The sequence below is a fragment of the Alosa sapidissima genome, chromosome 8, assembly GCF_018492685.1.
Source record: "Alosa sapidissima isolate fAloSap1 chromosome 8, fAloSap1.pri, whole genome shotgun sequence".
NCBI lineage: Eukaryota > Metazoa > Chordata > Actinopteri > Clupeiformes > Clupeidae > Alosa > Alosa sapidissima.
Genome location: NC_055964.1, coordinates 14,164,399 through 14,189,344, shown reverse-complemented (window position 1 = coordinate 14,189,344; position 24,946 = coordinate 14,164,399). Strand labels below are relative to the sequence as shown.

The window sequence follows — 24,946 nt, the reverse complement described above, 5'->3', positions numbered from 1 at the left end:
CCCAAGTAATGTAATTCATAAACTAATTAGATCAGCCAGAATGAATGTCTATGGGACACAATTTAGATTCTCTAAAGGTTCTCTGCTCTTCATTCAATGATTATTATTCATGAATTTTCATTCATTTCGCAGAACACGTCACAATTCTATCAAGCCAGCAATCAATATTTCAGCACTATTAATGGTAAACATTCAAAATGTATTGCCAATACAGCCAAGTAGACTTTTTGGCTTAGATAATAATCAGTAATCTAATACTCAGTCTGGTTATGCTTGCAATCTGTACTGACAATCTGTTCATTCATACTGTTCATCTGTTCATACCTCAATATCATAGAGCAGGACTTACAGTGAATGAAGTCCAGAGAGTGGATAAGAGTAGATAACAATCATGAGCATTGCCAGGCCATTTTACCGGGCTTCAGCCCCGAATGTTAAGGTGTAGCCCCGAATAAAAATGTTAAAAGTAAACCGGCAAAGCCTATTATTTCGTGATGCAGCTAAACACTAGTCCCTCTCTAACCATCTATATAGAACTTCAACCAAGTAAATATTAAATTCATAAACAAAGACACAAGCATACAGACAAAGACATGCATGTGCACACACACACACACACACACACACACACACACACACACACACACACACACACACACACACACACACACACACGCACGCATGCACACATACCGGTATGCATCATGAGTCATGTGCTTTACTGTTTCGCTTTTCATTTCATTAAGGTGTTATCTAGTTATGCAGGCAGCGCAGTGCAGTCAGGGGGACAGCTGTCAGCTTGAGAGAGCGTCATCATCATAACAAGCTCAGCCCTTTCAATCACAAGAGCTGTTCCTCAGCGGGAATGCATGTGTAAAGCAGGCATTTGAACCTAACCCAATTATCAGGCAAAGTGCAAACACAGTCCAGGAGTGGAAGCAATACACAAAGGCAAAAACTCAAGGCACAAAGATAGATCACAGCCTCAGCCACAGACAAAGATGGTTTGATCCCCAAGAGTGGACTGATTTCATTGATCATCATATTCTTGCATAATTACGTTTTTTAAGCGTAATTAGAATTATTTGTCAATGCATGGAACTTCACTTGTGATGAATGCGTTCTAATTTCATTTTCCTTGAACCTAGAATTAAAGAAAATCCACTGAGAAATAACAATATCACTCAGTATTGTGTGAAGACTAGAGTGTTCCATGCATAGTGTCGGACTGTACAGGGATTGTATCCATGACAGATTGGGCCAATAAGCGAGCACTAATTACCCATTGTGAAATCTCTCCTTGGACCATGAAGTACCACATTGGCATGAGAGTTGCTCAGGCAGTGTTTTCAGCTAAAAAGGCATGCATCAAACAGATGAATGATGACGGTAAACAGGGTGTCTGGTCATTGTTTGGGCAGAAATGAAAATAGAGGGACTATAAAAAATAGCATTCTCTCCATATCACTCAACTAATAAGAGTCTTCACCTTCCTCATATTCTTTTTAGCACATTAAATATATATGTATGCCCTTACCTGACATTAAATCATGCAATTATTATATGAATTAACACAACTGTAATGGTTTAAAGGCTTCTCAGTGATATATGCTAAAAAAACACAAGCAATTTGGATAAATGACATCTTGCTAATAGCTGGGAGAGGTTCCATTAACCCATGTCTCTATTGACAATATGTGACAGTAGCTGTCTAAACATTTGCCTTGAATCAGATCCTCTGGTTATTTGCTCTGCTTTCATTCTGTCCTCTTTGTGCCGCCCCATCCCCTACTCAACTTCGGGCTTGACGAGATTAGTCCGCCCTCTAATTGACAGGCTTGTCCCCTATAATGTCTCCGGCGCTGCAGAAGGCTTTCTCTCACAAACAGATGCTGCCGAGGATTTTGATCTGCCGGCCCGGAAAAGGTCAGAGTTGATCTCATCTCCCTTTTCACTGGCACAAACATTCAGATAAGTGACACGAGATAAATCCCACCAGGCTCGTCCATCCTCGGTGATGTTATCCAGTCATGATAGACCCATTGTATGCTGTTCTAAATGCATGTCTCAGAGATGATACTGTATCCTAAAACTCAATGGTCAGGGGAGCTGCGTCATAAACTCCAACAGTGTAACCTCTTGACAAAAAGATCATATGACAACCAGTAAAAACTCTATTAGGGTATTGATTCATCCGACCACACCAGACACCAGAGAATAAATCAATTCAAGTTTTTCATGGTCAGATGTCAGACTTGTGACCTAACATGGAGCCCACTGACCCCAGACTGAACCCTTAACTCTGTGCTTTATTTATGTTATCCCTTTGCTAATACATACTGTATGATGATATATACATTAAAAAACATATGTATGTTAATTATAGCTGTTTTGATATATAACTATAATTTAAAGCTATATTTAATCTAACAGAAAAATACTTCATTTGATGCCATCAACATGGGGCCATTAATTAATTACAGACTTATAAATGAATATTGATATAATAGATCTGGCATTTGACAGTGAACATGATTGGTTTGCACATATTCTTGAGCTATTATGACGATAAAATTGAGTTCAGAACCTCGATTTCTTGATATAAGACAATGTTATATTGTAGCCTATTTACATGAGAATGCATGCAAATTACAGCTCAGCACCTATACTAGGAAATGAGAGCTTCATTGAGGTTATTTTCACATAGTTCCTCTCACAGTACAATGAGAGACCCGTTGGATGACAGCTGAATAACCTGCCAGTGAATCTGTTTTTAGATTTCCTTTTGTGAAGCATTTTTAACAGCTAATGCCGTTTATGAGGATGTGTCTACAAACCACATGTCGGAATCACCTCTCACACTGTTCTTCTGAAAGTGCACTGTGGTTTGATGAGTCGACAAAAACGGCACTTCTTATCTTAGTCATTATTAGGAAGTTCTGAATCACACTAGTGCACTGCCCTGTCAGTGCAGACAGCAGCTCTATTGCCTAACATTAGTCACATGCAGACACCCCAGATACAGTGATACCCCCCCCCCCCCACCAGAGTCCCCATCCTCAGCAGCCATCTGCAGGGGCTCTGTGACACTTCAGCACCACACAGGAACACACATCATTACAGTTAATGGAGGCGTAAAATGCTGACTTGGCACGCCAGTCATCCCAGGAATGCCTCAGAGTCTTAGCCGTGAGGCTTTAAGGCCATCTGAGTATCAGGTAGGACCCTTTTAGCTGTTTATGGTGATGAGAAGGCCATACATGTGTGTGTGTGTGTGTGTGTGTGTGTGTGTGTATCTGTGTTTATGCAGTGTGTGTGTGTGTGTGTGTGTGTGTGTGTGTGTGTGTGTGTGTGTGCATGAGCGTGTGTGTCAGTGGGGCTCTTGGAGTGCCGCCATAGGGAGGAGGAAGCGGTCAGCGTTTTTTCATGCGACATGAATGAGGCCCCATTGGCCAGGGCTTCCTATGTGAAGACTATAAAAACAGAAAAAGGGGGATGGGGGGTGAGGATCGCTCCCACATTCCAGAAGCCTCTGCCAGGTACAGACGACATGGATGGCTCAAAGCCCCTTATGTACAATGTGGAAGAATGCAGAATATGCCTGCCCCATCACACACACACACACACACACACACACACACATACACACACACACATACACACACACACACATACACACACATACACACACACACACACACACTGCATAAACACAGATACACACACACACACACACACACACACACACACACACACACTGCATAAACACAGATACACACACACACACACACACACACACACCTACACACACACACACACACACACACACACACACACACACACACACACACACACACACACACACACACACTGCATAAACACAGATACACACACACACACACACACACACACACACACACACACACACACACACACACACACACATACACACACACACACACACACACACCTACACACCCTCTCACAAGGTATAATAACAACTAAAAAGAGCAAAGTTACATCATACTGAACACTGGGGAGGGTGAATACAAATAGAAAAACAAACAGGATTAAACAAATAGCAAACAAGGATTACAGCATGTTGTTTCAACAGCAGCGGGGATAAATCCAACCGTGTACTGAGGACAGACAAACAAGAACGGGGCGGACTGAGAGGCGTCTTTCTCCAGTCAACACTAACAGTAGAAGATTACGCTAGGGTTGTCTAGGATCACTGTAAGCCTGGGAGCTGATATGCTTGGGCTCTATCGTGTTTAACATACGTGTGTTTTGGAGTGGACTGGCCATCCTTTTGTCCACAGAGAAGTCCAAAATAAATGCATGATGTCATGAGATGTGAAATGTTTGTTTTGTTAATGGGCTGGGTCCATTTGTTGGATACAGCCAAGTCTAATGTTGAGACATAAGTAGAGGGTTTTAGTGATACTGATATGACAAACAGCATATAGTTCCAGGATCTGTATTAGTTGTAAATAGTTATAAAATGCTGTCAAAACTGTTTTTAGATCTTTGAGCTGTGATATTTATGTTGGCTATATGTTATGTAAATACAATTGAATGTGTTGTATCTCTGTAAAATAAATGAATATTTGTATAACATGCACAAAATCATAGTGTTATATGGTGAGTTAAAACACACTCAGTTCTGCCAATGAATGGGTGGCACTCCTGCTCTGCATTACAATTTTATAGCACAAATTCCACCAGCTTTATCACAGTATTCTTGCCAAAGGCAAAAATCAGTCACTGTGAACTTGGAATTCACAGAATTCTACTGATTAGCAAATAAAAATTGACTGGAATTAATGGTTGGCGACTGGTTTTAAAAGGAAACTTTTAAAGCAGTTTGAATAGGCTACTCATCTTTGATGACTAGAGTACTATTAGTTAGCTTAGCTTCAAGGCTCTGCTAACAGGAGGCAGTGTTTAACCAGTCGCATGGCTAGATGTTTGAATGTGAACAAATGTTAGCCCGTGCTTTGTATTATTGCTTCATTTGCAAATATTTGATCAGCAGAGGTAGATTATTAGTCTATTTGCTGGTAATATTTTGACACCCAACCCAATCCTATACTCATCTCAGCTTCTGAGTTGGACACATGAACTAAAGGGTTCAAGGAAACACTGCTGCAACAATTTCTGTCAGTGTCAGGAGACATTTTCCCACCACAGCGCTGTCAAACCACCATGACGTCATCTGTGTATTAGTGAGCTGATGCAAAGCTTTCAAAATGATCTCACTTGTCATTGGACAGGAAATGGAAAGAAATTGAAAAATCATTGCCTCTGTTAAGAAGAATAAGAATAACTCGCCAACACAAATCTATTGGCTGACTATATCTATTGGCAATGATAGAATAGAGAAATGAGAAGAATAAAATTAGAAAACATTTGGCCACTACAGAAAAGGTGCTAAATTAAACGTACATTGTCTTTGTAGTAAATTGAATCAGCTACTTTGTAATAAACTGAAAATGAGACTGTGATTGTAGGCTACTATAAACGTAATTATGTTCTTTATGTGAACAGAACCGGCATAGCAACACTATCTACCACAGCAGCTAATAGCACAACATTACATTATTGTATCCTGATGTGTGCATGGCATAGTGCCTGGCATTATTATTGTTTTTTTAGCTTTAGAGATGCTAACTGCATTCTCTCCCTCTCCTCAGTGTGCTGTTATTCCTCTCATTACTTCGTTAAAATGTTCTATTTGAAGTCTGTGTGTGTGTGTGTGTGTGTGTTTGTGTGTGAGGTGTGGTTAATTGTCTGAAAAGAAAACAAGAGTCTGGACAAAAGCTGAGCCTGTGTTGTTCCAAGTGTGTAATCGGAGCTTTGATCTGACAGGGAGTGTCTGACATTTTCCACTTGAAAGAAAGAAAGAAAGATGTGTGTGAGGGGGCAGAAACTGAGAGAGGGAAAGGAGATAAAGAAAAATATATAATAAATTTATATATATATATATAAATATACAAGCTCTGCAGGTGAACCCAGACACTCAGGATGCAGAGAAACACTGCAATAAAAGAGGAAATGGTGGCTTCTTTATCTTTAATACAAGACAACAAAGTGTTGGATTTTTGTTGTCAAATTTCTTGGCTATACGAATAGAGTTTGTTTTGCGCTTTTCAAACTCTTGATTTCTTTTCATTTGGCAGCACTGCTTTGCTATTGTTTGAAGGGTATGTATGACACTTGTGAATTGTAACAATCGAGGCCGTGTTTTTGGCAGGCAGCACATAATGCTACTAAGACTTCCTGTCACAGGCTGGTACTTCCCCTCCATTAAACCAAACATTAGGAGTGTAATTCTCACTCGCCAAAATATTTCCTGACCATGAATGTTTTTGGAGTTAATCAACTCCCTGCAATTACAGGAAATGCCAATCAAATATTGAACCGAAAACAGTTAATCTGTAGAAAGGTAAAATAAGGATATCATGCAGATACATCACAGTAGTCTCAAATTGTTCAGCTCAGCACCTCTGACACATACTGCTGTCTGGTTATGCAGCCATGATCTGTCTCTGTTGACTAACTGTTGGATTGGTTTATGAAACAGAGATCTTTTGAAATGAGCTTTTCAGTTAAGGGTGGCTAAAGCGTGTTTTTGTTTTGCTTTCGTGCATTGTTCCCCTGGACGTACCGGCCTGGGTGGAGCAGGAATTCCACTTAATCTAAGCAGGGATCTTGAGACTCCAATTGAGTTGTTATTATGAAAGAGAGCAACACAGCTGAATTCAGGCCTCCATATGCCAGATGTGCTTCCCTCAGTGTTCCATCATTCTTTATTTATTGTGAATCTTTTAGTCATGTTTAACCCATTATTCTTCAACTCCCCTACACCTTCAGAGGGAAAAGACTGTCTTTCAAAACCTTGTATTCACATTCATTTCAAACACTTTATGCCTTAAGTACTGTACATTTTAGACGACACAGGGAAAGACTACACTGAAATAGGACAGAAAACAGCAGCTCGTACAAGATCTGTTTTCTTATGCTAATGTAGTCGTTATCCAAAAATAGAAGCCTGTGAATGTTATTTTATCTTTTTTTTTTGTTTGTTGTGGAGGGGGACCCCCTAGAACACCACCTGAAGATTTCATTCACATCTCCCATGGGAAGCCCCTACTTCTATGGACTTTAAAATGACATCTGGAGAGCATTTCCTGCTCTCTCTAGTTCCAGGCCAAACATTTCTGCACGTTCAAAACCTCCAGCTGCTGATGCTGGAGCTTCAGGCATTTCAGACGTGACCCTATTGCTAGTGCTGTTTAAAAGCACATCCTGCCCTGCCTAGCCTGCTCCCTCTTCAACCAATGCAGTAGTGATTCACTATTGCATTTGTGTACAAAGTTAAAATACTGCCAGCAGATGTTCAGTGCAGATGTTCCCATGTCTTCATTACTATGAGACACACTGAAGAATAAACAGGAAAAGGACTTACAAAATGTTCTATTCCACAGGGAGTGGTCAGAGGGTTATATTAGTCAATGCACTTGGGGCCTGTAGTGCATAGCATCCACCTATATTTAATCGACAATGATGTATACACTTTCTGACTTTCTGACCTGTATGTTTACACCATCATTTAAAAACAGATAAGGCTTTAATAAAGTGACTGATAATGTTTTCCCAAAGGACAGTTATTTTTTTTTCTTTTCCAATGAAAGATACATTCCAATCTTGTCAGAAACTGCTTGGGGGAAAACTATTGGGATCACCTATTTCTGGCGGCGCAGGCTCTCTTGGCGGACGGCCTGTGGGGTCCATCTTGCCTGAAAGCCGAGGATGCTCTGTTTGCTGAGGGCAGCCCAGGGGACAAGGGCGGCCCACGCCAGAGGCAGAGGAGGCAGCCAAGTGTGGCAGGAGACCAGGGCCCTGTTCTCATGCCGCCACCACCACCACCATGCTGAAAAGCATCTGTCAACACTCCAGGGCTAATAGGCCTCCTGTTAGCAGAGCCCTGAAGCTAAGCTAACTAATAGACTAGTTCATTCTGAGTCATCAAAGATGGGTAGCCTACATGCAAACTGCTTTATAGAGGAAGTGTTTTGAAGTTGCTCTCTCAATGAAAGGAAAATCTGGACAATGACTAGATGGTACAGATTTGGTAAATACATGATGTCATGCCCTCACTAGCATTTGCCCAAAAAGTATCCTGTAGCGTAGCCTATGCCCACATCCCCTTTGTTCTGCAGGATCAGAGGGTTCCAACTCTGTGGGCATGAGACAAACAGCACATCTCACAGGTCTCCTTCCTTATCAGTTGAGATATTTGGGCTATCTGGCGAGGGATGCCGGGTTCTCAACACTGATAACCTCATTGGGAAGGCTGCCAAGTAGGACTAAGGTGGAGGTATGACAGTTTGGAACACTTGATAAGGAGTTTGCTGGCAGATGGCAGATAGGACACAAGTATGCACAAGCAGTTAAAATGTCACTGTACTGGGACTATAAATACTGTAAGACTAGTGCACATATAAGACTGGTGTACATATATACTGATTTTCATAACTTCTGTTTCTTATGTAAATATTAAGACACCTGCAAGCAAATTTGCACACTGGTTTATTTCTGCCTTCAAATATGGTGCTTGTTGACTCCGGAAATATCTGGGGGTTCCAATATACCTGTGGGAAGGTAGACACAAAAGTTTCTGAGAGTCTAAAAGTAACTCATATAAAGGGTTTGAATGATTTTAAACTGTCTAGAAGTAGAAAAATAAGGAGTACATACATAATCGGGACAATATGTGTTTGGATTCTTTTAACAAATCACCACAAACCAGGAGAGTTATTGTGAAAGGCTTTAATAACATTTAAAACCTTTTAATCCACATGTGGACAATCCAACACATGGTAGGATGAATTCAAATTGAATAAAATACAACAAAATGGAGACAGTGGAGACTGCCAAATGGCCTCTGTGGTCACATAAGTTGGGACCGCTCAGACTGTGGTGCTAAATGGCAGCGTCGGCAAGGCAACAGCAGCCCATAACTGCTGTACTGATGCAAAGAGAGCAGCATCAGAAAAGTGGCATATGACACGTAGCCGGCCAACTGTCTCCCCCACAAAACAACAAGACCTCTGAAACAAACACTAACTCATCGGTGGATCAGTGTTAAAGAAACAGTTGGCATTAAAACAAGCAGGCAGGGACCGTCAAGAATGAAAATAAGTCAGCCCTCGCATTTCCCTTCTTGTGTGTATGAGTGTGTGTGTGTGTGTGTTTTCTTCAGGTTCAGTCTCTCTTGGCGTTCTCAATGAAATGAGCCGGGACTAAATAAAAGTCTCTCCCCCGCCCCCCCCCCCCCCGCAACATCTAATAGGATGACGTATCCTGGGAAAAGTTGTCCAAAACACCACAGAAGGGCCAATCAGCCAATCAGCATAGTTCATCTCCTCCACTCACACTCACCCTCACCTCCACAGACCCCACCCCACCCCTCCACTCCCAAGCATAATGCTCACACACAGCCTAAGCTAGGCACATACTTAGTAATGGCCATCTGTAAAATTAGGCTTCATAAAAACATGTCTGTGAGACTATATAATATATATATAATATTTACACATAAACTTATTTTGTCTTTGTCTTTTAATTTTTTAACAGTAATTAGAAAAATACTAAAAAAAAGACATAGTTGAAAGGCACAACACAGTGATGGCAGCTGCTCTGCAAAGGCTCTGTAAACATTTGTTCTAGTTTGCTTGCCTTAGAGGAGGGGGCAGCTTCACCCCACAATGGCAGCACGCCATACATATAAATCTTTAAAATCTTACATTTCAACAGAGTGATAAGGCCAGAGTTTGATACATTAGAAGTGCAAGCAATCTTTGTGTACTTTTTGTCTTTTTGAAGATTGGTTTGTTGCTTTCACTAAATAGACTGCCTCTCCCGTATGCAGAACTGCGGGTAGTGACCCACCATCACGTAAGTTCTCCCCTCTCATCTGATGGGCCGAGAGTGTCGCACTTCCTTCTGTTTCTTCACTTATACACACACACATGCATGTGGGCAGTCCGGTACGCCGTGGTGTTTTCGCTCAAAGATCCACACACCTCCTCCTGAACAGGAAATTATCATTCTGATTCCTCTGCCTTAGGGTCAAAGGTCATAATGCTAAGCAACAGTTTGCCATACCCTACCCCCCCCCCCCCCCCCCCCGTCCCTTAGAAGGCTGGCTTTTTTTTACAGACTTATTTCATGCCAGTGTGGCCAAGCGGCAAAATTCCAAAAGCTTTGTTTTCTCTCCCTTTCTCCCTCTCTGGAATGTGCCTTGCAATCAGGGGATGGAAGTGTTCACCAAGTCCTCATGGTTCCGTCCATTGTATTGCTGCTGAATGGAGCTAGCTGGCTAACATGCTTGCTCTCTCCCTCTCTCTCTCTCGCCTTAGCTGGCTGGGCTTTAATACAAACATGGAGTGGTCCATCCCTGGACGACAACAGCAGCAAGATGTCACAAGGTCACAGATAGAGGTGGGTTAGGGGGTGTTGCAGGAGGAGTGTGTTGGGGGGGGGGGTCTCATCCGGTGGCCTTAAGCCTTGTCGTACATGTGCAGGGCGTCCTCCAGCTTGCTGGTAATCTTCTGGAAGAAGCCGATCTGCTCACGCAGGTAGTGCTGCATCTGGGCCTTGAAGTCGCGCACGCGGATGTGGTGGAAGTGCTGGATCTCGGCCATGGTGGCGAAGGAGATGATGTTGCAGCGGTCCCGCACGCCCTCCGCCTGCGCCCCCTCCATCTTGCCCTCCTCCACGTGTTTCTGGCTGTCCTTCACCTTCGTCAGCGCGCCTGAGTGGACGGCCGGGGAGAGAGGGAGAGGGACAGAGAGGGAGAGAGGAAGGAAATGAGGTTAGAAATGTCAGACAGAAAGTGCTCCAGAAAGAGTTCTTCAAACTTCCTATTTCGTGTCTTTGCTTTGGAATCCCTTCACTGAATTGTGAACCCAGTTAGTTGACTCTGAACCCAGCTCAGCGTGGATCTGGTATTTGGATTTTCAGACATGCACCCATTTCACAGACCCAGTTTTCCTAAAAGAGACGTACAGGACAGTTAAGGGTAGTCTTCTATAAGCAGTGGTGCTCCCTGCCTGCTGTAAACATGCTCCGTGTCTGTCTGTCATCCATGGTATGGGTGGAAAAAGGACAAAACGCATATGGTCTGGGGAGAAACAAATACCGGAAATGCCCAAATACAGAAGGTGCTGCGTCCACACATGACTGCATGTCAGGCCTCTCTTGTGAAGCCCTCTCCCCCTGTTAGTAGAACTGGGAGTAAGTGCAGACTCGTGGGCCGAGTCGAGTGTGTCACAGGGCTCAGAGGTGTTTGTAAGTGGAGAGCAGTTTGCCTCACGAGCGTAGCGGGAGGACTGGTCTGATGGCTTCAAGAGGGTCGCGTTGGCTCTCCCCTGACCTCTCCTCTCTCCCTCAGATGCATACACCCGCACAGGAGCACTGTGAGTGGTTTCATTAGAATCACTTTGGGTGACCTTGGACAGTTAGGATGAAAATACTTCTCGCTGACTCTGTGTCATGCAGTTTGTTTGCATGCTATATTTACTTATACTCGGCTGACACTTTTATCCAAAGCGACTACAATTATTACAAGGGCCATCCTCCCCTGAGCAACTCGGGGTTAAGTGCCTTACTCAAGGGGGCACAAGGGTGGAGGCTGGGAATTCAACCCACAACTTTTCTTCTTGACTATTGCATGCTAGCCCAGCTCCTAAGCCACTACACTACTACTGTTAAATGAACACAGCTAAGTGGATTTGCAGATCTTAGCTGAGGTGCTTGTTTAAAGAGAACAACACACACAAACACACACACACAAATAGGAAAACATTTTGTATCTGTTAAAGCGGAGTTGGCATCTGGACAGGATGGCGATGTGTGCTATCTTGAGTGTCTCGGTCACTCCACACGGAGGTGCCAAGCCACATGTCAGACAGACGAGAAAGCACTGTTTAGTTAAAGAGCCAGATTCACACGCTGATGTTTATCTGTTATGTTGCATCAATAGCAGTAGCTAAATGTTGTGTCATTGGCGGACTGGGACATTCAGAGATATTTCATTCATTCAATTTTTTTTCAGGAGTACTTTAACCAACAGTGGGCAAACTCTCATCATCATCCAGTCAGAACACATGGAACCAGTTATGTGATCACCTTTAGAGTTTTCGGACTGGGTATAACACGTTGACAGTTTTGCAGCATGCAGTGTGAGAATGACAACTTCCTGTGGCCCCACAATTTCACACCTCCACACATGTGAATGCTGACAGAATGAACTGTGAGGGTCTTGCAGACAGCAGCATCAACAGTTGTGCCGATTGCTTCTCTCCCTTTATCTCACTTGCTTTCCCCTCAAAAAAGGAAAACACTGTGAACAGCATGACCACAACTAGACTTGCGTCCTTATGTTTCATGCACTTCTACGGGCATCTAACCCAGGGACACTCCAGTATCTGACACTGATTCTTCCCAGCTAGACATAAAAGTCAAGCTACAGTCGTGCAGGCATTGGATGGGTTTGTGGATGAGATTTCTGCCGACTGCAGTGTAATGCATCAAACTGTGCTGTGTTCACCCAGGCCAGCAGGAGAGCCAGGTTAGAACCCCTTACAGTGCGACCCCAGAGTCTCACGCACAACACACACACGCTATACAGCGACTCAGCCCACACACTCCTGTGCTGTCCACACTACAGCAAATAAGGCATGTGGGCATAACACGGTAGGCGCCCTCCCTCTCTCTCTCTCACACACACACACACACACACACACACACACACACACACACACACACACACACACACACACACACACACAGAGGGTAGGAAGCAGCGAGCGCCACTCCAGTGAGATGGCCCACTAATTGGAACGCTGCAATGGATCAGAGATGAGAAGAGAAGAGGAGGAGGAAAGGAGAGGAGGAGGGGAGGAGGGGAGGAGGGGAGGAGAGGAAAGGAAGAGAGATTTGTGGAGTGGGCCATGATGCTGAATGGAAGGGGAATGGGAGCGACAACCCTGTGCTGTCCTCCAGCTGGAGGCAGATTACTTTGAGGTCAGGGGAGGACAGCAGAGAATGTGTGTGTGTGTGTGTGTGTGAGTGTGTGTATTTGTGTTTGAGTGTGTGTGTCCACATTGTGTGCGTGCAAATGTGTGTGTAAACATATTTTTGTATGTGTTAAGTGTGTGTGTGTGTATGTGGTGAAATGCGTTTGTGCCTGTGTTTGAGTGTAACTATCAACATTGTGTGCGTGCACGTGTTTGTGTAAGATGTGTATTTCGTGTATGTTTGTGTAAGTGTGTAAGTGTGTAAGTGTGTGTGTGGTTAAACATGCAGGAGGGAGGGCAGACAGGATGTGTTCCAGCTGGGCAAATTTCTTTGTCTGTCTATGGTGTGTCCGCCTACACCCTGCATGCAGCCTAAGCCCACAAGACAAGTGTGTGTGTGTGTGTGTGTGTATGTGTGTTGGTGTGTGTGTTGGTGTGTGTGTGTGTGTGTTTACATGTAGCAAATAAGAGTAAATAAGAGTATAAGTAGAGAGGTAGTGGATAAATAGAGTGGGCTTAACTTACTCATTGTGCCAGACATGATTACTCAGTGTGGCTCCTCTGCAGCCTACACACTGCAGTGCTGCACTTCCCTACGCTTGTCTAGCCTAGACATCTTAAGTAGGAACTAGGAAGTGAGGTCGTAAGTGGTACGCAAGTCACGTAAAAACTACTCACAGGAGGACGGAGAGGACGGTGGAACAGATGGCAAGTGACATATACACCAGACGGCCTCTTTTTTTAGCCCACGTTAGATGATAAGAGCGAGATGTTCAGTGCAGAGTTTGTATCAGTGCTGACTGCTGTCTAATGGAAAGGAAGTCTTTTTGCCACAAATCAGTCAAAGGATCTTAAAGTCAAGTCGGCAACAAGTTGAATGTGAGCGCACTCAAGCCCTCAAGCATCTTCCCTTCATTTCAATGGCAAAGGAAATATGTTATGCTGGACTTGAGTGTCTGACTTGAGGGAGTAAGAGTAGTTCATCCTACTGCATTTAGGGTACACACACACACACACACACACACACACACACACACACACACAGTCCTAATGCCGCATACATATTGGCAGCAATACGCTTGTAGCCTGTTGCTTCAACGTCAAAATGACTTTAGCGTTGTTGTGCAGTGTTTCACATCAGCAGTGGCTATTCTGCCTGGAATGGCTGAATTCCATTAACATTCCATGGTCTCTCGTTTCTCTCCTCTCGCAGTCTGAATGGGGCTTAACTCAGCACTCACGGGCTACTCCTCAGAGAACACAGACAGAGCTTGAGCACACTATTAACGCCAGTAAATCCAAAACCTGCCAGCCCTTATACGCGCTGCACTGATTTGCTGCAGTTACAAGTGCCGTTGAAGGAGCTCTCCTGGCCCACTACAGCACAGCGCAGCACTTCACCTCACCTCAGTCAGTGGACAGCCATCAGAGGCTCCTGATGTGATGTCAGTATCAAGGCTAGCAACAGACCAATAGACCTATAGACCTGGCCTGTATGATAGTATATATAATAGATGCCCAAAAGAGAAACCATACAAGCAACCTCAATTCAACTGTGTGTGTGTGTGTGTGTGTGTGTGTGTGTCAATGACCGATGACTTATGAGTCAGTGTGTTGGTGTTCACTTAGAAGCCTGTGTGTTTGCTCAAGGGTGGTGGTGGTGGTGGTGTGTCATTCTCTCAGAACGGGGGCAATCCAGGAAGTGTGACGGCAGACTGACAAACGGTTGCTCTGCTCTACAGGGACTCTGGAAAATGCATCGTGAATCTGAACTGGGGTGATGGCCAAAGAGACATACGCAAACATACGGGCTTCTGAGTGAACACCAACACACTGACTCATAAGTCATTGGTCATACACACCACACACACACAGACCACACACACACACACACACACACACACACACACACACACACACAGAGAATGACACTGAGAGCTCTTCTACATAGTGTGTCTCTCTTTTTGCATTCCTGGTCCTCTCTAACCCAATCTGTCTCCATTTAATTTAAGTATTCTCTCCATGAATGATACATCAGCAGACCAGCCTTGGCCGTATGTTCCCTGTGCTACTTCGCAGTGTGTGAGAGCAACAACGCCCTCTCCTCTACAAGCAGCTGACACTCAGACTAATATAGGAACCAACCACTTCCAGTTATCTGCTCGCTTGGTTAGTGTCTAACCAATCACAGATGGGAAGATTCACTGCCGTGGAAGCTTCCAGAAACGCAGACAGACATTCTCGAGGTTGATCCATCCAGCCTCCGCCCATCCCATCCTTCCTCTCATCCTCTCCCTCCAAAAATCTGCACATGAGTTTGCCTCCTGGCTACGCCGTGCTGCTCTTCGCTGCAGCAGAGTAACCCAGATCCATGCAACTCACAGAGGCTGAGACTGAGCACAGCTCCACTAGTTAGCCTGTGTGTGTGTGTGTGTGTGTGTGTGTGTGTGTGTGTGTGTGTGTGTGTGTATGTGTGTGTGTGTGTGTTCTCAACACAGGTGCATGGAGACGCTTATGTCGCTTCATGAGGAAAACATTTGCCCCATAAAAAAAGGGGCTGCCCTGCAAAAGGTGCGTAAGTGTGTGTGCATGTGAGAGAGAGAGAGAGAGAGAAAGAGAAAGAAAGAGAGAGAGTGTGTGTAGGTGCATCTTTCATGAGGAAAATATTGTCACCATAGAAACAGGTGCTGCCATGCATAAGGGGTGTGTGTGTGTGTGCATGCTTCTGTGTGTGGACAACTCGAGCGGATATGTTGGACAAAGAGGCTGACCTTTCGTCTACATACACGGGCAGCTCCTACTAGTCCCACATGTGTTGCTGGGGCCTTGCATGCAAACACAGAAACAGACCTGCCAACCACCGAACTCCAAAAACTGTGCTCAATATCTAATGAGCAAATGTCTCCCAGGAACTGACCATGTGTTCTAATCGGGTATGTGATAGCTGGACTTCCTGAATTACCTTCCAACTCACTTGGTCGGCAGACATCTAGATTCAGTGTGGGTATTTTACAAGAAGCACTTCTACTGCCAGAGAAAAAAGGAGAAAACAAAAGAATCACTGCCAGTTAAACACCAAAGTAAAGTGACTATTTCAGATTAAGAATGACATTTAAATGACGGAGCAGGATACAAGGAGAAGCAGACTAGGGAGACAGAAAAGGATACTGTGAGGAAAAACTAAATCAGGTTTCGCTAAGGCCTTGCAATGCAATTCTTTTGCCATGCCAATAAAGCTTATTGAATTGAATTGGATTGAGAGAGAGAGAGAGAGAGAGAATCATGCCTGAATGATTCACTAGCACTAGTTTCTACTTTGCGCATTACGTAACCCTCATTACACAACAGCCTGTGACCCAGCTACGGTAAACTCTCCGACTTCCCTGTACCACCCCCCCCCCCCACCCCAACAGAACACCCAGGAGGACCACTGAGAGGCCTGCGAGACCTGCCAGAGCCATGGCTCCAGACTCGGTGTTAACAGAACACACTCATTTTCATGCACGCTGTTCAGCTGATGTTGATGGAAAATGCCTCACAGAACAATTAAGACAACATTGCTTCCAGTTCAAAATAGAAAAACAAAAATTGGACACTCTCCAAAATCGTTTTCTTTTTTTGCTAATTTATTTTCACATAGCAGCAGGGGTGACAAACATTTCGGCCTTGTGGGTTCAAAATAACCTAGGAACCAGAAACAAGTGGTTGTGGGAAAATCTTACACCTGGCACCTTCTTTTAGAAGACAACAGGAAAACCTCAGGGTCTCGTTCCCCCTCCATCTGGTTGAGTTTCATTAGAGAACTCCGATGGATTTTTCAGATTGCTGTTTCAGAATTCCGATTTAGAACCAATGGAAAAATAAGTATTTTGGTTCTGCTGATGGTCATGATGTGTTCTAAGTTTGCCGGTATGAACTTTCACCGGCACTCCAGAGAGACAGAGATGCTGGGCTTGAAGTGAAGCCGGGGGAGTGTATCGACTCTCTTTGCCTTGACGAAGGCCCAGAGTATCTCAGCAGAGTCCAGACACAGCGAGTGGAAGAGAGAGTGGTGTGTGGTCATGAGTGATGGGGGTGGAAAGCTGGTTTTCCGCCCTAAAAAAGCCTGACTAAAGCATGTAGGCTAAAGTATCAGTGGTCAAATCAAAATATGCCCGGTGTTCAAACACATTAGCTCCTCATATTTCTGCAAGAATTCTAATTCAGTGAAAAACAAAACAAACAAAAAAAAAACACCCACCGACAGCCCAGAGGTATTTCTCAGAACGACAGCTCTTTCCCCTTCTCTTTGTACTGCACGTCTGCAGGTCTGTCAAGTCAACAGGCTAGAAAGACAAACATTATTGCAGTCTGCCTGGAGCAGTTTGTAATTATCTGCCCTAACTGCTCTCCTGCTTCCACACTAATGGTTAATGGAAGCCAGGGCAGACCCAATCAATAGCCAGTGTGAGTGTATGCGCACATGCAGTAGATAAGAGAGGCTAAGGAGCTGTGTTTCAGACATCCTTTGCTGTCTACATGACCTTGGTGGCTAACAACTCTGTAGTACTCTGGCATAGGCTAAATAAAACAAGTACAGTCGGCGACAAGAGTTTTAGACCCGGCTGACTTAGAATAGAACCATGAAGTACACTGAAAATGTATTGAGGTTTCTGCTTTAAGCATGGCGATATGTGTGCAACGGTCTTGTGGTTCACAGAAAGTGGGCAAGCAAAATGTGTGATGAGGCACAAACAAAGATGCTTCTGATCTGTGGGTGCAAGGTGTGTAGTTTCTGCAATCATGCTAGGCAGTTTCAAGACCTCTCGTTCAGCAACATACGCTTGAGTAAGAAGTACAAGAATGTCAAAATACGAGACATACTGAGCTGTGATGTGTCTACACTCACAGTAATCCAGTTAAATTACCTAGTCAAGCTATAAAGTAGCTTGACTTAACTGTGCATGTAAACATACAAAGTGTACAAATTATTAAGAAGTGGTTTTCTTAGAAATGTCTTGTGTCCAACATTAGTCAACCTAACCTACAAAGAACAGGGGGTGGGGGTTGGGGGACCACCCTCATGAACTGATCATATCAGAGAGAAAACTGCTTTGAGGTTTCGTACACATCCGGCTCTACCAAGTTTCCTACCACTACAAGCTGCACTCTGTGCTCTGCTGGAAGATCTGATGAAGTCTGATCATTTTGTGGTTTTTCTGATGTTTGGTAAAGGGCCCAGTGAGAGGGCTGGAGGCTTGTAGGAAACAACATTGATTAGAAACCTATTAGATGAATGAAAAATAGACTGAATGAAAAATATTGTTCTAGGTTGCGTTTCCCAAAAAACCTGTTAGCAACTAAGTTGGTTGGCTATGGGAAATTGCATTGCAACCAACAAAGTTGCTAACTTAGTTTGGGAAACGCACCCCTGGCTGATATGAATGGCAATGTCCACAGATAAACTATAACAATAACGGCACCAGTATCATTGTAGCTATAGTTATCTTCATAGTTATCATTCCTGGTGTGAACATTGCAATAGTGCTGCAACAGCTTTGGAGAACACGGCTGAAGTTGGGAGGAAGAAACAAACCACATTCTTTAAACTACACATGCATTTGGCCATGCGTGTGGATGATGCACGCTCAGTGGTTTAGCAAATGTTGCATGTCTGCGCTCTGATGGGTCAGCTGAGCAAACACATTGCCGAGGCAGAGCCTTCATATGACCAGGAGTGATTACTACAGACACAGCAAACACACAGAATGGGGCAGGAAAGAAAAAACGCAAGACTGGTTAGATTTTTAGAACAGAAACATATAGGGACAAACCACATTCATACATAAATGAATACAGGCAAACAGACAAGCAGAAATAGATTAGATAATTGAGCACTGAATTACTAGGGTCAGCGTGTTCTGTGGTGCAGATACTGCAAGACCACATTTCATTGTGTCTGTATAAGAGTGCTATTTCATATTTGTGTGTGTATGGGTGTTCCTGTAGGCTTGTATCTGTTTGTGTGTGTATGTGTCTGCATGAGTGTGTTTGTGTGTATCTTCATATTTTGTCTGTCTGTGTGTGTGTGTGTCTGTGTGTCTCTGTCTCATAACTGTGTGTATCTGTGTGCACTGTGCAGTAACAATTGTCCTCCTCCACACAATGAAGACTGGGCTGTCTCTGATCCTTTACTGCTGCCTTTTATTAGACGCCTCCACTTTTTCTCTTTCTTTCTTTCTTTTTTTTCTCTTTCATTCTTACTTTCTTTTTATGACCTCTGCTGCGGCTCTGTGAGGCGCATTATAGTTCAGAAGGGACTGAACTGCCCGTACAGGAACAATGTTTTCTTTCTACTGCTTTCTACCACAGAATGCATTGTTGGGATCTGTGAAGCCTTGGGAGACAGTGAGCCAGATTCAGATGCCCTGGTGCAGGTTACATTCAGCACAATAATAACTGTTTGTAACGGTCTACATAACTGACATAACTTTATAATATATAGAGCAAAACAAAACAAAAACACCAAACTGAATGGTTTCTCTCTCTCCATTAATACACAGATCCAGTAGCCGCCCTAAACTCGTGAAATATATTTAAAAGTGAATGCAAAATTTCAGGGTTGAATGCTACAGTCATACATTAATTTATAGCAAAAACATTTATTTTAAAATATCAAAAACACCCTTTAGCTACCATTACCAACGCCACCCATAACATGCAGCAAACCTTGTCTTGAGGGATTACATTCCCTAAATGAATTACTTGGCGGCATAAGAGATGCACCATGCTACAGTACCGGAATTCATTAAGCAGCCGATCAATTTGATATTAGCCCCATTTATTAGAGGATCCTCCTGGAGCTGTTATCTCTGTAAGGAACTAATGAATTTCTTCAAATCCCACAGAGGCCCTGGAAATAGCTGAGCCAGCAAAACAGGCCCATCTCTCCGACGCCTCGGTCAGCGAATCTGCCTCGACGAAAATGGTTAAGAGCCAAATACAAAACCAAATCACACACGCACTTTTACTCTGTCACCTCACAGCAGATGTAACTCCAATTGACTGCCATAATCTAGCTTCAAACCACAACTTTATTGGGCCTCAGCTCAAAACCCACAGCTCTTATGGTGGCAACAACTTCTGAGTCATATTTGCTCCACACTGAAGTTACACACTTTGAGGAAATAAATGGGTATGTTCACAGGATATTCTGTTATTCCCAGCACTTTGTGTTGAGAGAGTACTAAGAGCCTCAGCGTGAACCCAGCTAAGCAGAGCAAACTTGTAGTACACACCTCGGCTTTTACAGGAGATGAAAATGTTTTCATTTTCCCTGCCTCATTGCACTTAAGGCAAGTCTGTGATGACCAGTTGGCAGATTTAAAACCTCACACACAGACACACACACACACACACACACACACACACATTCCAAACCAACTGCTGTGGTTTGGCCGCTGTCCAGCTCTCCTTGCGGAAATTTTTACAACAGGCTAACAATCATTAGGAAAAAAATCCTACCTGCCTCCTCTTCAGGGCCCACGGCCAGCTATTTTAATACTGTAAATTTCAACCGCGTGCCTGTAGTATTGATGGTAATCACAACAACAATTAATATTAAGGGATATAAAGTAACACTCTGGGTAAGTATTACTAATATACTGTATAATAAGAGTGGACTAATCCTTGATTTGGTCTTTCAGAGATTAGAGGTCCATTACTGGACGCTGACCTGACCAATCAAACCCACAACACAAGGTCAGTGAGAATCCACTGTGTCACTGCACTAAGAGCTCTGGTTTCAGGGAGGTGCTGCCACTGCTAACAAGACTCCTGCTTATTCTGTGTTATCCAACCTCCTGCCCGGATGAAAACACAAGGAACTAGCTGTTGGAAACCTTCTGTGGCGTAAACAGTGCCGATTTCGGCCATGAAATACCATAAACAGAGAGAAGATACATTGTTTCAGGGAAGATAAACTGTTGGTTGTTTTTCTGTCACAAATTGTATAACAGTAACTCCCGTAATGGGGAAACCATAAAAATATTACAGAAGTCAACAGCTTCCATGGTACCCATTTAAGACACTCACGCAAGTGCAAATAGTCTCTAATGACAACGGAAGTAAAGTTTGAACTGAGCAACATGTACCCAGACACATGGACAGAACACATACTGTCTGTGGCTGAACTTTTCTCAAAACAATCCATGATGCACCAATACAAGTTTGTGTAATTACTTGTGCAATTACTATAATGTGACACATACAATGCAATGTCAAGCTGTTTACTGAGATATTGATGGGACTTGGCAACAAGCAAGCTCTCTTTGGAAAAGCTAGAGGTGAGGCGAAACTTGCAATCTCATATCACTGTACTCATGAGCTTACAATAAAATGCAAGCTTCATATCTGAGCAGCCCAAAATAGCACAATGCAAAGACTACTGTACAAACTTAGTCTTTCACCATTAATTACTGCCAACACGTTGTGGCAAAGTGTGCCTTGATCATGAAGCATACTCAAATAGGGAACTTCTGGGCACTGCCTACACTCACCACGCGATATGAGTTAACAAGCGGAGATGTGAATCTGTGCTGTGCTAAAAGTAAAAGCATGCAACAATTTGGTACTTTCTAAAATGCATTCAAATTCATTTTGATGGTAGCCTGATATGGTCGTGAGACAGGCAGATAAATACACCTGTTCCACAGCTGTGGTCTTGTCAGTATAGATTTCTGCATTCCTTTTATGGAATTAACTCACCAGTTTTGGACCAAAACTCCTCCCTATGCCTTAACTTGTTATGGCCACATAGGCTAGGTGGAGCAGGAAGGGGAATGACCGTTGATGCTCACCCTGCAGCCCTGAGGGTTTTTTTTTTTTCATTACAGTAAATTGACAGAGCCCACTGCTGGGCTGATAAGTAGCCAGTCGTGGAAAAACATACACGGCGCCAGTGGTGACGACATTCCCATGTGACTTACCGGTCAGATGAACCTGAAGGTGTGTGAGTTTGTGTGTGTGTGTGTGTGTGTGTGTGTGTGTGACTCAATTCAAAGTCATTCTTATCATAAAAGGTAACAACCTACTAAGTCCTTGCTAAGAAAAATATTTGGATTTGAATGATTTTTTTAAAGAAATGACATGCATTTACCATCAATGACATCACCCCATTCCAGAAAGTGCTTCCGTTTGTGTGAATGAAAACCAAAACTATTACAGCCTTGACTTCATCCCAACTTCCAAGCATGACAGCTGAACCTGGCTGATGTCCAGGCACCAAAGAATGTGTATGGATAAGTGTAAGACAGAGAGTGAAAAAAAAAAAACAATTACCTTTCTGAACATGAATGATGTCAGGATAGTTGGCCAGGTGTCCCTGGTAGAGTGCTAACAAATCCATCACTGGGTCCACATCGAGTTTTGGCTGCTCTGCAAAGTAGTCTCCAACTGCTTCATAAGCCTCACCTGTGTAGGCAATGGCTTGGTTCAGCCCCACCGAGTATGTCTGTTGGTCAAGTTCAAATGCTTGACTCAGTGATTTAAATGACAGTCCCACTTTCTGATATTCTTTCTTGAACCCTGCTATCTGCTTGCGGGCGAACTCGTTGAGGGTGGCATTGACGTGGAGCACACTGTCGTCCATCTTTTTGGTGAACGCCTTGAAGCCATCGGCCTTGCTCTCCACCTCCTGTAGGTCCAGTGGGGCCGCCAAGGTGCTGATGGTCAGGAAGAAGTTGGCTCCCACCATCTCGTCTTTCTCAGCCTTCCGCTTCCCCTGCTTCCAGGCCTTTTCATCGGTGCAGGAGAGGAAATGCTGGAAGACGTCGCACTTGGACAGTACTGGGTGACTGGTCATGTGGTTCATCCACCATATGAGGCCTTTCCGCCTCTTGGAGATGAAGTCCTCCTCGAAGCGCCCTGTGGCCTGTTTCTCTGGGATGTGAGGGACTGAGATGACAGGGAACTTCTCCACCAGTCTGGCGTAGAGCCAGTCAAAATGCTTATATCTCCTGCTCACTTGGTTCTGTGTGTGAGTGGGGGTCAGTTTATAGGCAATGTAACTCTTCATGCCCTTGAATTTGGTTTGCTTTGTTGGGTCATCAATTGTGCAGCTAAAAGGGTAGGGGTTCTCTTGCCACTCCGGGCCATACTGTCCCATTGTTACGCATATCTTGTCTCCATCTTTCACGAAGCCAGACGCTTCCCCCAGCACGAAAGCCTCGCCTCCAGACTTCACAAACGTCGAAAACCTGTTCAGGTTTCTGCTGACGGTGGCAGAGCTCTTTGCTTGCTGTGCGTTTCCTCCCCTGGACGATGTGGATATGCTGTACGTGGAGGGTCCGTTGGCGTCAAAATCACGATAACGTCCACTGACACCACCTGGCTCATCAGCCACGGTTGAGCTGTCATCCCAGTCATCATCCCAGTCGTCGTCGCTACCCTGGCTTGCCTGATAGGTGTGCTGCTGAGCTGGAGCAGATAAACTTGACAAAGCTGGGGGGGGCGGTGGAAAGTTTTCGACTTGGTTGTTGGGTTTGTAGGACGCGTCAGACCCACCTGAGGGAACGTTGGAATAACGAGAGCCTTGGTATGCATCTCCAGATGTGCTGTTGTTGTATGACGTGGCCGTGTCGTTTTTGATCATTTCTACATAGGACGCGGGGACGAGACCCCTTTCCCCTTTGCTGTTCGAGCCCTCCAACCATCCCTCAATGTCTTGTTCACTGTGCAAAAATATGATTTCATTCTCCCGCACTGATATCTCCCCAGGGTTTTCTGAATTAAAGTCATACAATGCTCTCGCTCTTACCGCTGAAGCCATGGTTAGGAGAAAGTAGAGAGCGAACGCTCCAAAACACTAAGCGCCTAGCTAGCCAGCTAACTCCCTTGGAAGGCTAGCCAGTCAACCCGTGAACACTCTACCCGCGGAACAGCAGTATGTAGCGGTACAACTGTGCAACTATTTGACTTGTAGCATAAGAAAACGGTTCCGTTTTTTTTAATCAAGTGTCTTAATTATTCCCCCAATAGTGCCAGCTTACCTCCAGAGAATGTCCATATTTGAATTGCTTTAGAAATAAAACCAGAAATTACGCTTGTTTACATCCACAGACTTTCTCCTAAAGACACAACCCGCTTACACTCGCGTCCCAGTCCAGTCCAGTCCAGCAGTAACTAACTCCGTCTTCAGCAACAGCGCCAAACGTATTCAGTCTGAATAATCGAGGGAGGAGCTAAGTCGAGAGAGGCTGCACAATCAGACTACACGAATCAAATGCGTTATGAGTGGGTTTGGTTGTTTTGATTGCATCGCATCCAGTCTTCTGTAATGTAAAACCGCAGACAATAAGGACATTGGTAGTATCCAGTCCTAAACAGTATGGTTTGTAATCACAGGCATGACCTCAGCTCCGCTTAGCAGATGGTCCGACATTCCAACTTGGAATGTTCTCTTGTTATCTCTCCTTTCTCAAGTCCCCATAGGGGTCCCCATAGGGATCTACCCATCTAGGCAACAACTAAGTATGATTTTTGAGTATGCTATTTGAATAGGACTATTCATATTTTTGGAAACTTGTGACTTTTAGTCCACTAATGACAAATACTGTAGGCCCTACATTTGACTCCACTACATTTAAAATATGAGCATTAAGTAGGCCTAATCATTACTTTTAAGCACATTTGAATTCTTTAAATGCAATCCAAAGGATGTATACCCTATTAATGACCAAAGACACATTACATTATAATACAGTAAAAAGGAAAAAATACTTTTGAATCTTTATCTGAACTTAAGTAAAAATCTGACTTAGCAAATATCACTTGTATTGGAGTAATATTTGACAAGGTGTATCTACTTTCACTTAAGTAAA

The 24,946-nt window shown here is 43.9% G+C and overlaps 1 protein-coding gene across 2 annotated transcripts; it reads right to left on the bottom strand.

Annotated features, from left to right (window-relative positions):
• Positions 1-3,951: 3,951 nt before the first annotated feature.
• On the bottom strand, positions 3,952-24,344 carry snx18a (sorting nexin 18a). 2 transcript variants are annotated; one of them, XR_006033596.1, is made up of 3 exons: positions 22,407-24,344; positions 10,030-10,822; positions 3,952-3,970 (listed from the first exon to the last, which is right to left on the bottom strand). XR_006033596.1 is itself a non-coding variant. In XM_042101080.1 (2 exons), the coding sequence occupies exons 1-2, from the start codon at positions 23,893-23,895 to the stop codon at positions 10,569-10,571; spliced, it is 1,743 nt and encodes a 580-aa protein (XP_041957014.1). In that variant the 5' UTR covers positions 23,896-24,344; the 3' UTR covers positions 8,821-10,568. The 2 variants fall into 2 exon arrangements, 1 of the variants encoding a protein (XP_041957014.1); XM_042101080.1 differs by lacking the exon at positions 3,952-3,970 and having other exon boundaries at positions 8,821-10,822.
• Between the last annotated feature and the right edge of the window lie 602 nt (positions 24,345-24,946).